We start from the raw sequence: 13,723 nt of genomic DNA on the forward strand, positions 1-13,723 counted from the left end.
GCATGGACCGTCTTTGTGGAGCACGGTATCAAATCGCCCCGGGGTAAAAGTCAGTGCGATCAGGCAGATAAAGTCTGGAGTATTAATTACTCGGTGAGTCGGTTGGTTATTGCCAGCCGGAATCGACGGCCAGATTCAGAGGCGAGAACTTGGAGCATGAAGCGGCTGCATCATGCGCTAAAATGATCAAAGGGGGCGCGCCGTTCCCTATTACAGCGCTAGCGTCTAGTGGTTGCTGAGCATGCACCCGGGCCTGGTTGGGCCTGGTCTGGCTATTTTAGCGTACTTGGTGCCTATCGTGCCTGTATTTCGTGCCATAGCGCCGGCATTAGCTCCTCTTGGTCAGGTTCGGCAGTCATAGCACAATGAAAGATGCAAAACAGAAAGAAAAACGTCAGCATCGTCTTGGACAAGATAGTGCAACTGGACATGCTTGTGAGAAACAGACCTACACTTGTGTACACGGGGCCAATGACAGAAAATGACAGGAAAGCACCAAGGGCCTGATATCACAGAGCATGTCACAAGGCACAGCTTTCCCCACGGATAGGAATCATTTCTCTAGTCTTTTTTTATATAATTCTAGGCGGTGAGTTGAGTGACTACTGCGAGGCACATGTGGATGGACATTGGCTGTGGGCTTGGTTTGGGTGCGCTGTGATGCGCTGAGTTGGCATGGCGGATTGTCGGAGATGTAGATTTTCGGTTTCTGTGTTTCTGTTTTGATTTCTATATTTTTTTATCTGTTATATCTTCCCGTTCTACCTTTTACCATCACGTCGCCTCATCTGTTCTCCGTTCGTATCGTTGATCCGTCTTTGTGCTGTGAGACACGTCTTGGTCATCGCAAGTCGTTTTCACTGGCTCAGATTGCTTTATGCTTGCCTTATTTTCATTCTTTTCTTTCATTCTCTTCGTCTTGTCTCACATCTACCAAACTTTGTCTCACTTCACATCTACAACATACTCCATCATTTCGCCCAAAACAGTGGTTTATCCCCGGACTTGCAAATCTCTGGAGGTCGCCCGTGTATCTCGATATCTTGTGCTCTGCTTTGACCATGTCTGTCGTCTTTCTCTGCTTGTCGACGCCTTATATGTCCATTCATATTACTCAGTATTCATATCCTCATTCGTATCATCCCAAGTCCCGAAGATCGACACGAAGTGAGGAATCCAAGACATGTAGGAATAATCATTACGACGTCAGTTTCAACGACCGGATATCCGCACGCTCCCTCTTCTCCGGACTTGACTTTTCAAGATTAAAGGGTGAAGAAGTGAAGGGAAGGGACAATGTAAAAATCAACAGAAGAGGGTCAAGTATTGCGGAGAACTCGATGTGCTGCCGCCCTGCCATCCTGGACGTTCATCATGTTGACGTCGTCTGTCTTGCACCAAACGCGGCAAATGTCTCTCCACGTCTGTGAGCCATAACGGTTTTTTGTCTCGTCCCTTTTCCACCGATTTCCCCAATACCCTTCATATCCCCGATGTCGTTGCCTGTTACCAGTTGCTGATTATCCAGACAGTCCCGGCGAAAATGCCGGTCAAGGACGTTCAAGGATGCTCAAGAAGAGGCTGTGCCGCTCTGTGTCATACTTGATCCTTTCCGTACTCTGTACGACATAGTGTCTGCAAATCTCGTTAGTCATGGCGAAACAATAAAAGTGAACGGAAGAAGAGGTCGAACGAAACTCGTGCGATGGTTAGAGACCTACTGCCACCCTTTGTACGCGTCGTTCCGGGACAGTCTGTGTCCGGAAAGAGGGAGGCACTTAACCAGCTGGCAGTGTTTTACCAGCTGGCAGTAGGACGCACCTCCTGGTCAGGTGATTGCGTCCCGGCCACCTGTGGTGAAACCTCGTTGAATCTCCATATAGATTCATTAGGTGTAGTGTTGGGTGGGATATGCCAGTACACTTATGTTCGAATCGCCTGCTCAAGATCCTCTCTAATTGATAACCCCTATCCCTAAGACCTCTGACATCTAACTCCATTCTTCCAGAGTATCCATGGATACTATAGTATATGGATGCTCTGGGCCAAGTGTTCGCTGACGAGCTAAAGCACAATCCTTCATCAATGCCAAGGCCTCTATATCACGACCTTGTGACTTCCAAGTAAAAGCGAGGTTGTACATACTCGCTAAAGTTTCGGGATGGTCGGCCCCGAGTACCGTCTTTTTCGTCTCTAATACGTGCACCTCCAACTTCTCGGCCTCGTCCAACCGGCCTTGATCCCCAATCGTCAACGCAAGGTCGGTGATACTCGTTAACGTGTAGGGGTGGTCAGCCCCGAGTATCCGCTTACGAGACTCCATTACCTGCACCTCAAGCTTCTCAGCCTCGTCCAACCGGCCCTGATTCCAAAACGAAGACGCAAGGCTGCTCATACTCATTATCGTAATGAAATGGTCGGCCCCGAGCTTCTTCATACTCGTCTCCATTACCTGCACCTCCAACTTCTCGGCCTCGTCCCACCGGCCTTGACTGCAAAGCGTCATCGCAAGGTGAGTCATACTCTTTAACGTTTCGGGATGGTCGACCCCGAGTTGCGTCTTACGAGTCTCCATCACCTGCACATCCAGCTTTTCGGCCTCGTCCCACCGGCCCTGATGCCAATATGTACACGCAACGTGTCCCATACTTTTTAACGTTTCGGGATGGTCGACCCCGAGTTGCGTCTTGCGAGTCTCCATCACTTTTTTACACGGTATTTCTGCTTCGTTATACCGCCCATCAGAGTAGAGACAAATACCATACCGCAATAATAAGTCAACGTATTCTTTAACTTCTTCGTTGCCGCGGCTTATCCCGAGCGTGTGATATGCATGCGGCATTAATGGCCTCCATATTTCTTTGTTTTCCTGGTTGATAGGCGTTAATACCTCCGCTAGTCTTGCGATGACTCTGAGGGTCCAATCGGCCAGCAGCCCCTCTTTCCGGAGCCAGTTCCTCGTCGCCAAGTGCACCAGTCGATGGATATTGATCGCCGAGTCTGTAGACCGTTTCGCGACGAACGAGTAGCCTTGTAGGGTGCCGATCGCGTCTATCACCTTCTTCTGTGACGGGCCGGGCGGAAGAAGCGACGGCGGGATGTCTTTTGCATCTACGCAAGCCATAAAGGATAAGTAGTCCGCTGCAAGAGGGTCGCGCTGCCGGACCTGCCCGAAGGAGACAAGCCAGGTTGTGGCCACTGGGTTCTGCACGTCGCGATATCTCCATTCGTCTTCAAAATCCTCGCTCAGGAGATCAATCACCTCCTCTTCTTGCTCGTTGAGGAGTGACAGATAGTCTCGTAAGCTGATGTTGTTCGCGTTGATGTATGCCGCGGCTTGAACAATGGCCAGCGGGAGGTACGTGAGCCGCGCGAGCAAGGCCGCCGTATCTTCTCGGTTGTCGACGAGGTCCTTGTCAAGTAAGTAATTTCGTAACAACTGCTTGCCGCCGTCTTCGTCCATTGCTGACATTTCGATTATGTTCCGACCGGTAAGTCGTACTGCCTCCTTCTTAACACGCGTCGTAAAGATGATGGATCCGTGCTGGCTTTTTGGGAGATAGTCAATCAGGCGGCCAGACTCCCCGGCCGCCTGGTTAAACCATACGCTGATGTCGTCGGCGTTGTCAAACACCAAGAGCCACCGGCCTGCACTCTCTTTACTCAAGTGGTCCCGCACGAGTGCCTTTGCGTCCGCCTTGTCGCTCTCGGCGCCGGGTATGTTGAGCTCCTTGGCGGCAACGGCAAAGGCCTTTTCGATGCTTTCTCGGCTAGTGCATGGCATCCACAAGACACCACAGTCCTTGAATTCGTCTCGTATATGATAGGCCATGGCCAGTACTAGCTGTGTCTTGCCGATCCCACCCAGGCCGGCGACGGCCACCTTGGCTGTCTGCTCCTTTGTGAAAAGAGCGTTACGAAGCTTTTTGAATTCCGACTCGCGGCCCGTGAAGTCTGGGTTCTTTTCGAACGGGACCGACCAGGCACGAACCTTTGCTGTGTGGACTAACATACTTGCGCGTTGATGTTGGGGTGGAACTTAAGTGCTTTATTAGTACGAACAAGCATAGTAAAACACATAAATTATTATATTCTCCTCAAACAGTAGTTACATACTCGTGGGAACAACGTCTTCGACTTTGTAATGGATGTCGGTCATTGTTTCGCTAGTGGAATTCCAAGGAAGCATCTGCGGCGGTCTCTGAGAACCAGCCGCCCCAGAGACAGAAGCCGACGTGGGAGTCGAGACAGGGATCATGGATGTGGATGTATCTGGACCTGGCTCCGCCTTCGATGCTAGTAAGGCCCGGACAACGGAATTGATTTGGGCGGACACCACCGTTTGGCGCATATAGCCAGTCGTATAGGTTCGCACATCGGAAATCTTTTCACATTCAGCCAGGTCGATGTTGTCGAGACCACGGTCGACGCTGAAGCGGAAGTACGTGTCGTGCGCCTCGCGGTACCGCGCCTGGACGCGCTCGGCGGTTGTATCCGACTCCGTGGCCATCTTCTTCAGCGCGTGGACCAGCTTCGACCAGTTTGTCTTGGGCGTGTCCGGGAACCGGATCTCGCGAGCGAGGCCCGTGCCAATGCTGACAATGCAAGCCACCTTGCGCAGGGGAAACTGTCGTCGCGCTTCCTCGAGCACCTGTTCGATGGGGTTGTTGTACCCGAGCCCGCCATCGATATAAACCTCCTCCTCGCCGGGCTCCCCAATAGCAATGGCATCAAAATACGCGGGCGCGGCCGACGTGGCACGACTCGCTTCCCAGATTGTGCAGTCGTATGTGGCATGTTCTCGTACTTTGTACGTTCGGAAGAGGGTCGGGCCGGCCCGAGCCTGGGTATCTTGCTGTAAGACAGCGGACACGAACCTAAGAGATGGCACAGGGGAACACGTTAGAAAGGGAGAACGGTAACAAAGACGAGTAAGAGAACAATGAACATGAAATGAATCGACTACGAGTTGCATCACTTACACGCCGCAGGTGGGTTTGGCGCGATCCAGCATTCTTTCCGACTCGCGCCCAGGACCAAGCGTCTTCTGGAGAACCTGCTTTACGGCCATTTCCAACGTTTTCCCGTCGAACTTGGACTTGTCGAAGAACCGTTTGATAGAGAAGACCTCATTTGCGATCTTGACGTATTCCCGCCTTGCCTGTGGCACCGAAAGGCGCAGGCGTCCGAGTAGAAGGGCAATAAGGCTGTCGTCGTACAGGCGTTAGTGTTGCTCCACAGTTGCTTGTACGTAAGATACATCTTCCTTTGTTGCATGGCCCTTACCCCCCAGTGGACGTGCCGCCGATCAAGTCAAAAAAGTCGGCCGGGAGAGGGTCCTCGTCCATATCCAAGTCGGTTTTAATTCGTGACATAATCTCTTCGAGGATAAGAAGCTCAGAGAGGCCTCGGATGCCTCCGCCATCTGCATGAAAATCAGTTAATATAACGGGAAGAAAGCCACCAGTAATAGTACCGAGGCTTGCTACAAAACAAATACGTACCCAGAGCGAGCAAGCACAACGGCCTGTTCGACATTGTAAAAACGTTACACAGACAAAGCAGACAGCAGTTTTGACTTGATGTCGACATAAACGAGAGACGGGGGCAAATGGGATCGAAATACGAAGGCGAGAAAAAGACACCTTAAATGAATCGCTTCCTCGTCAAGAGCACTGCCTCGATGTTTTCTTCCGGTACCCTCCACTACACTTTTACACGTTTATGATGTGCATTTCACCAGTTCGAAATTTTTGCATTTAAATTTCGTAACCACTGGTTGGGCGCAACATTGCCCCCATCACACGTCCTGACCGTAACTATTGGCCACGAAAGGCCAAATTTTATCATAAGCCCGGGCTGAAGTGGTGTCGTGTGCTGCAGGGAGATGCTTTTCACACGTCCTCCGTTTCTCGTCCTAAGAAGAGACGAATGAAAATGCGCCTCTTAGCGCCGGTGCATGCGGCGAAGGGTCGAGCCGGATGCGACGTTATCTGCTTTAGTTGGCATCCCCTCTCTTTACACGGGAACATGGTGCATCAAAGCATGTATACATAGCCTATGACATTAGGATTCTAAATCCCTCAGCGACATTGCTGAGCAAATCTCAACGGCATTACAAGACAATGATATCCATAGAAATCAGTGAGCATTGGGGGCATCTTTGAGAGCATATCCCGCCGCTGCTCGAGCGTCATATCGGCTGGATTTTCGTGACTGCAGCCCTGCAGTCCGTGGCCAGCGTAGCGGATTATGGTGCACTCCTTGGGGGTCGCCTACAGAGAGTGGAAGAGTGGCCGGGGATAGACCACGACGCCTTGACGTTGTATTTCGCAGGGCTTGAGGACCCGGCGTGTGCCAATGTGGCCACAGCCCAGAGGCCGCGGCTGATGTCATATGCAGCCCGTTTTCACAGAAAGTACGCCACAAGAGGACGGATATTGAATCGCAAACGTCGTGCCTGGCAAGGGATTGACCGGAAATAAAGTACATTGTAAATCTCGTCATAACATTCCATGTTTTTCTTGTTCTCGCCGTCGTCGTATGCCTCTACTTCTTTTCCAGACCGTACGCCTTGACAGCTGTGCCGGCCCACAGCATCGCCACATCGTCTTCGTCCAGCGTCGCCATGTAGCTCAGGTACGCCACCACGCTGCGCCACTTGTTCCACGCGCTCACCTCGCCCGGCGTCCGCGGCTTCTCGGGTGCCGGGGGGTCCTTCTTGCCGTACGGCAGCGTGCACACCGGCCAGTCGCTGGCAAACATGAGCCGCGACGCCCCAAACGCAGCCAGCAGCACGGCCAGCCACGGGTACGTGGCCGCGAAAAACGCCGTCGGCTCCTGTGCGTAGAGGGCCGGGGGCGCTTCGGTGAAGAGGCCCGACAATTTCATAAAGATGTGGTCCGGGCTCGTCTTGGCCAGCGTGAACATGGTGTCGCGCCACGCCGCGAACCCGCGGTCCGCGTGCGGCGTCAGAACTGTAATGTCGGGCTTGGCCATGTGGTTGACAATGAGCACCACCTTGTCAGCCTCTGCGACCCCGCTCTCGGGCCCGTGCAGCTTCTCGACGAGCGCCACCGCCTCGGCCATTTGCGTGCGCCCACGGCGGTGCTGGTCGATGCCCAGGTCAAACGAGAAGCCGCGGCGGCCGAGCAGCTTCAGAGACTCGACGAACGCGTCCGTCAGCATCGTGCCGTGCGGCTTGTCCTGCACCAGGTAGCGGAAACCGCGGACGCGCGGCCAAACCACCGGGCCGGCCGTCTCCTCGACTTGGGCGAGGTAGCGCTCCAACGCCTCGGGCCCCGCGTGGACCGGCGCCCAGGGCACAATGGCAAGGCAGCGGGCCTGCGTCGAGGTGACCGACGTGGTGGCCTCGGCCTCGGCCTCGACAATGCGGCGCAGGTAGGCCACCTCCTCGAGGGGTCCTGTCCAGTCGTCGCCGTTGGTACCGTTCTTGCGGTCGGTCTCAATAAAAATGTAGCCCACACGGGGACCCGACGGCGGTTCGTCGGCCTCAGCTTCTTTGTCTCCCTCCTCGTCCTCCTTCTCCTTCTCCACCCCCTCCTCCACCTTATCCAGCTTGTTGTTGACGGCGTTCACATAGTCGCTGACATTCGATGGGCGGTACAGCTGGTCGCCTTTCTTGAGCCAGCTTAGGCCGTCCAGGGCGTCCGCATCGTACAGGTGGATGTGCGAGTCCACAATGAACGGCGGTGAATCGTAGGAAGACATGCTGTGTGTATGGTGCAGTCTATCAACTATGCGAAGAAACAGTATGTCGTATGTCGTTGTTGGAGACGAATTGCCCCTTTTCCGCTTTGTCGAGGCGTAACGGTCAGGCCGTTGGATTGGGAAGGCACGGCGCGGGGTTGGCGTCGCGTTTCTGCGGTGTGCCCCTGTTCTCTTTGTATGGCTCTGTGTGCTGGAGCTGGCAGTTGGCGGTGCAGATCCAAAACGGACAGAGCGACCCCGCTGTTCAGGGGCGAGGTGTGTGCAGAGGGAAGGAACGAATGAGCAAAGTACCGTGACTGCTGTTTTTAGCAAAATTAAAACAAGAGGTAAAAAGGGTGAACAGAAATTTCAAAGATGAAGAACTTCAGAAATTCTTGATTTCTTCTCTCAAATTGAAATCGTCTCTGTCGTCCATCGAGCCCACCCCACACGCACCCATTTACACCGAGACCCGAAGCTACGTCCCGCCATCCACTTTTTCCCCTTCGGTTGTTGTTAAGCACCAACTTCCCCCAAAACCGCAACAAGGCGGGCGGCGTAGAGGGAAAGCTATGCAACTTTCACGACTGGTGCAATCTTTTTAAGCTGACACCAATCGGGTAGTCTGGGGCGAGACGGCGGGTTATTTTGGGCAAGGCGAGGTGGGCAAGGCGAGGTGGGCAAGGCGACATGGTCAAACGTCCTTTGCGGTGAGCAACGAGAACCAAATAGGGAAATAAGATACGGCAGCATCTGAACAAGTTGGTCTAACCTGAGACCGCATTTGCATCAACACCGATCACCTTCATCGTCACAATTGTGGTCACATTCAATTTGGTGGAAATTAACTTTGAATGAATAGGTTCAAGCGTCCTCTACCCATCTCGAATTATTCTTGACAAGGCGGTATCTTTTATGGTATCTATTGGCTGGCTCAGGCGGCACGTTGCTCACTCCTGAGGCCAAGAAACTATTGACATTTGTCCTCGGCAGGTCTGGTTTCTTTTTTTTTTTTTTTTTGGTAAAAGAGTGTCCCCTTACACAAAAGAAAAAGAAACAACCAGCGCCTCGGCAGATTGACAGGGTAAATATTATCTGTGCAGTGTAGACATGGTAAGTCCACAATGCAGGCAGATCAAAGAAATGATGCTTCAAGACAAAAATGGCAAAAAGAAAAAAAAGCAACGCAATGGCAAAATGGGGAGATGAGACAAACGAGAGGCAGAAACTCTTCTCGAAAAGAAGGTCCTGTTTCCCGTGAGGGGTCGCAGCATCGACCCAGCTTGTATTGGTTGGTTTGGGGAGGTTGGCAAAAAAAAGGAAGTATGAAAATGGGGAAGGTGTGTTGCAGGGTTAAAAAGAGACACGAAAAGCAGTTTTTTTGGTCTGTTTTGTTTGTTATTTTCTCTGGTGTTGTCGTCAAATGCTGCATTTTAAGGGAAAAGTGGCAGGCACGCGTCGACGGCTCGCTCTCAAGAAAGCAAGATGGTCAAGCAAGACGAGCACACACAAACTTCTCTCTTGAAGGGCTTGAGTCTTCCAAGTGGCAAGACAGAGAAGCAGAGAAGGAAAGAAACAACGGGACCAGCTCGTTGATCTTTCTTTCTCGTCTCTGGCCACAGCGGAAAGTTGGGCAAGGAGAGGAGTGCATGACACATCTCTAGGCCGACCTGTCGTGTCCATCAAAGAGGCAGGACAAAAACAGGATCCAGTCGAAGTGCGTGTAATGAAATATTGATGGGAAGGCGGTTCATTCTTCTTCTCTTTCTCTCTTTTGAGGCAATGAAACAAAACAAAACTTATCCAAGCGGACAAGGATGGTGGGCAGGCAATCCGGGTGGAGAGGACTTGCCGTCGGATCCTCTTCTTACTTTTTCTTTTCATGGGTTGAATTTTCCTTCTCTTTTCTTCTTCTCTTGATTTTCGTGCTTTTCATTCGTTCATTCCCTTTTATTCTTCTTCTCAAAGGGTGATTTGATTTTTTTTCTTCTTTCCGCGGCTCGATAAGGAGAGAAACGAGCCGCATTAGGGTCAGAGAGCGACGGCAGCAAAAGAGGCAGACGCTCGCGAGGGATTCCCTTTGGGGCGATGGCAACAACAAATGATCCTGTCGATGCGAATGCCCCCTTGCAGACAAGCAAAAAAGGCGCGCTTTCCAAGTAAAGCGGCGCGGCCCTTTATTTGTTTGGTCATGAGTTGGCGTGGGGTCATTCTTTCAATCGTCAAGTCATTATCATCGTCATCTCGTCTCATGGTTCATCATCGTCATCATTAAAGAACAGCAACAGCCATAGCAGCAGCAGCAGATGGTTCATTTACGAAACAATGATGCCGTTGCGGCGCGACGAGGTGGCGCAGACATCCTCATCCTCAGACGACGAGCACTCGTCCTCGTAGCCGCAGCGGGTACCGCCACAGTCGATGCGGACGCGGTCGCCCTTGCGGGTGATGCCGTAGCGCTCGCAGGTGCAGGAGCTGATGTCGGAGCTGGGGGTGCTGTAGCCGGACATGCTCGAGTGGGTACCAGAGCTGATGCTGCTGGCGTCGTCGGACGAGTAGGACAGGTCCGAGCCGCTGAGGACACCGTACTCGGCGGTGACGTAGGCAGACTCCTCCGAGTACTCGTACTCGTACTCCTCCTCGGCGATGCCGGTGGCGGCGAACTGCTCCGAGAGCGCAGACATGTCGTAGTCGGCGGTCAGGATGTTGCGGGTGGCGTGGGGCGACTGGGGCTTGGGGCACTTGATCTGCGAGGTGGACAGCGGGCGGCCCTTGGGGATCTCGGAGCGCGAGCTGCGCTTCTTGTCCTTGCTGGAGTGGCGGGAGGACGACGACGAGGACGACGACTTGTGGGACGAGCTCTTGGAGGACGACGACGAAGACTTGGCCTTGGGGACATCAAGAACGTTCAGCTCACGGCCGGTGGTGGGCTCGAGCGTGGACTTCTCGCTGGGGTTGTGCGACGCATGGTAGCCGTCGATGATGTAGTAGTACCAGTAGCGCTGGCCGGCCTCGAGGGTCTCGCCCTGGAAGCGGAAGGTGCCCTTCCACGAGCCGGACTTGGAGGCGGACTTGTCCTTGGACAGGGGGAGCTGGCCAACGTAGTTGTCCCAGGAGCCGAGCAGGTGCACGGTCTTGACGCTGGAAGAGACGCGGAGGTTGAAGGAAAGCTGGACGGACGACATTTTGACTGGAAAGAAGGGTTGGTTTTGAGTGATAAAAAAGGGGTGTAAAGTCGAAAGAAAAAAGTCGAAAAAAGTAGGGACGAAAAAAATCCAATTAAATTCTGAAAAGAATGGTAATCTTTGAAAAAAGATGGACAAGTTTTTCCTGGTTCAATGAAGAACAAGAAAATAAGACTTTTGAGGTCGTTCTTGTTACCGGAACAAGAACTGCGAGTTTGGTTGGGCAAGGAAAAGGCAGAAATTGTTTATTAGAAAGACACAGAACGACCGGCGAACTGAGTACTTTTGAGATTTGTGTGTTGTCGAGTGACTGTGAGAGACTGAGAGTGAGAGTGTAATTAAGGATAGAGACCGGCTCTAAGGGGAGAGTGAGAGAGAAAGCGGAAAGAGGAAAACGAAACACGGGAACAAACAACAACTGGCCTTTGAAGATGAAAAACTTGCTGAAGAAAGAAAAAGAGAAGAAGAGGAAACCAGAACGAAGGCGGGCGGCAAGTCGATTTATATAACGGGTTGGCAGGAAATGAGAAAAGGCCGGACAGCGGGCGGCCAGGACCATTCGGTGGAAGGGTCCGTTGGTGGCCGGTTGGCAAGGCCAGTCCCACCCACACCTCGAGACGATGGTCGTGGTTTTACAGACGACTCACTGTCTAGTCTGTCACGTCGCTCTCTTTTCCTTTTCCCGTCTCCCATTCGCTCCCTGTCCTAGACCCGCATAGCCGCCCCCAACTCTGCCAATGCACACAGCATGCATGCTAAGGCATGGGCAACGGCAGTGTGGTGGGGAGTCAGTTGATGAGCTTGGCGGAATATGTTTGTCGAAGAGTAATAGCGAAAATGGCCTTTTCCGGTCATCACATTGCCGTACTCTGCATGCAGCGTTGCACGACCTGCGCGGCGCGAATTCGAGAGGACCACAAGATGCTCATGTTATGTCTGCAGATGAAGACAAGGATCTAGAGTTGGGGGAAGAAAGAGACGGAGTGAGACCCGACGCGAGTGCTGTCTTCAGAATAAAATGACATGCGTGACGAAATCGACAAAGGACCAATAAGAGGATGTGGCAGGGGTGATGGATGACAGAGAGGGGGGGCGCGCAAAGTACTGACAAAAATAAAGAAACAAACAAACAAAATCGCGTGTCAGGGTTTGCTACGTCCAGAAGGGTAATTCAAGGCCTGGATTTGTCGTCACATTGCCAAAGACTTGCTATCCAGCCTCACTTCCAAAGGGAGCGCCAGTCCCGACTAGATCGATATCACAGCGGGAGGATGGGCGACGAGGAGCATGGGACAGGGGCAACGTTAGAGGGAGCAGGCTAGCAAACAAAGTGATCGCAGACAAATAGAAAGCAAAAATAAAACACAAGAGGAAAGCCAAAGAAGACAAAAAAGAACGACGGGTCAAAAGGGAGCTACTGCACGTTCGGCGGCTATTCGAGTGCTGTGATGGGGGGCCAGCTGACAGGGGTCGAGGTCGACGGTCGAGCAAAGGCACGGACGGGACAAGGAGAGGGAGTACGGAAAGGGTGGTAAACCTGGTCGTGGATGCAGGATGCAGTGCTGCGTAGGAGAGGAGAAGAGACAGAATTAGAAAAGGATACAAGATACGGAAGCAAAAGATACAAGGAGCAGGCAGGCATTACATTGGCTGCTTGGTCCAAAAGGAAAGAGGTGATGCAAAGCATGGGGAAGGCAAGACCGAGGGCGTCTAACTCTGCGCTGCCATTGGCCGGTGCCCGCCCAGTGTGCACCTCTCCAGCAGGGGTTACAGCGGCCCGCGGATTGGCTGCGCGGGATATGGATCCACTTTTTGAGGTCTCCATAAAACATTTGGCCAATCATGGCGTAGGAAAGTGTGAGTCTCCACATTTCGTATTGTGCTTCATCACACACTCTCTCTGGTCTCTTTGTTTTCATCAACATGCAACTGTAGGCCATCATTCGGTCTACCTGTCATTTGTCTGCATCGGCATACAAACACAATCAAGTTCTAAAGAAGCCGAAAGTCCGGCGGACAAGCAGAGCACAATACAATGAACTTACGTTCTCCTTTTCGGTCACTTTTGATCTTGACAAAAGGAGACGAATAACACGAGAGACCGAGAGAATATGAGACTAAATGCGGCCGCAGTATGCGGCCACGGTCCGATGGGTGTCGTGTTATGTTGCGTACTCCGTAGTTTTATTTGGGCTATGTTTTGAGCCACTTCCTCTATTTATGGAAGAAAAGACAGAGGTGGCCAGTCAGACAGGCCAGACCAGCATCTCGGACGGAGACAAAAGAGAAGAATATGATGAAAAAGATGAAGAAAAGAACAACCAAACGATAAAGAGATGAGTAGGATTCTCTGGGCAATTCTCATCATCTTTTCTGCCTTTTTTTCACTTGTCATATTTCTTCTGTTGGACGTTCTCTTGTTACCAAGTGTTGCCTCCGTAGGCTTGTCGACTTTGCTTTGTTTGCCATGAATACTTCCACTTCCGTGCGAGAATTCTTTCAAGATGCTTCTCGGCAAGCTCTATGCAAGTGATGTCTAACGGGCGGGTAGAGCGTGCAGCCGATTGACCAGCGTCTTCGTCTCCGAAGTAAAGCACGCCCAGGCGGCTGGCACTCCAGATTTGTTGTTCATCCCCTATTGCTGAGACCACGGTCGTACCCGGCACAAAAAACTGCGTACCATCATTGGGTAGGAATAAATTACTTTGTAAAGGGAAACACTGCGAGGGAGAGTGAGAGAGACGTGTTTTTGCCAAGTGGAAGAACTCGCAGGCCGCTGCATCTGTGCTCTTGGTCCTGCAGCTGCATCGTCTGCCGCGAGAGTCGGT

General features: G+C 52.3%; 3 protein-coding genes across 3 annotated transcripts; all 3 read right to left on the bottom strand.

Annotated features, from left to right (window-relative positions):
- Nucleotides 1-1,990: 1,990 nt before the first annotated feature.
- Nucleotides 1,991-5,538, bottom strand: SPSK_03911 (uncharacterized protein; the record flags this gene model as incomplete). The annotated part of the gene is made up of 5 exons (XM_016730726.1): nucleotides 1,991-3,996; nucleotides 4,117-4,877; nucleotides 4,983-5,207; nucleotides 5,287-5,425; nucleotides 5,505-5,538. 5 exons carry the CDS (start codon nucleotides 5,536-5,538, stop codon nucleotides 1,991-1,993), a joined length of 3,165 nt encoding a protein of 1,054 aa, XP_016585898.1.
- A 1,011-nt stretch (nucleotides 5,539-6,549) lies between these two features.
- SPSK_04363 (amidohydrolase family protein) lies at nucleotides 6,550-7,731 on the bottom strand (the record flags this gene model as incomplete). Its single annotated transcript, XM_016731171.1, has 1 exon — nucleotides 6,550-7,731. The coding sequence occupies one exon, from the start codon at nucleotides 7,729-7,731 to the stop codon at nucleotides 6,550-6,552; it is 1,182 nt and encodes a 393-aa protein (XP_016585899.1).
- A 2,294-nt stretch (nucleotides 7,732-10,025) lies between these two features.
- Nucleotides 10,026-10,895, bottom strand: SPSK_04489 (uncharacterized protein; the record flags this gene model as incomplete). Its single annotated transcript, XM_016731294.1, has 1 exon — nucleotides 10,026-10,895. The coding sequence occupies one exon, from the start codon at nucleotides 10,893-10,895 to the stop codon at nucleotides 10,026-10,028; it is 870 nt and encodes a 289-aa protein (XP_016585900.1).
- Nucleotides 10,896-13,723: the final 2,828 nt, after the last annotated feature.

This window comes from Sporothrix schenckii, assembly GCF_000961545.1.
Source record: "Sporothrix schenckii 1099-18 chromosome Unknown Cont47, whole genome shotgun sequence".
NCBI classification, from domain to species: domain Eukaryota; kingdom Fungi; phylum Ascomycota; class Sordariomycetes; order Ophiostomatales; family Ophiostomataceae; genus Sporothrix; species Sporothrix schenckii.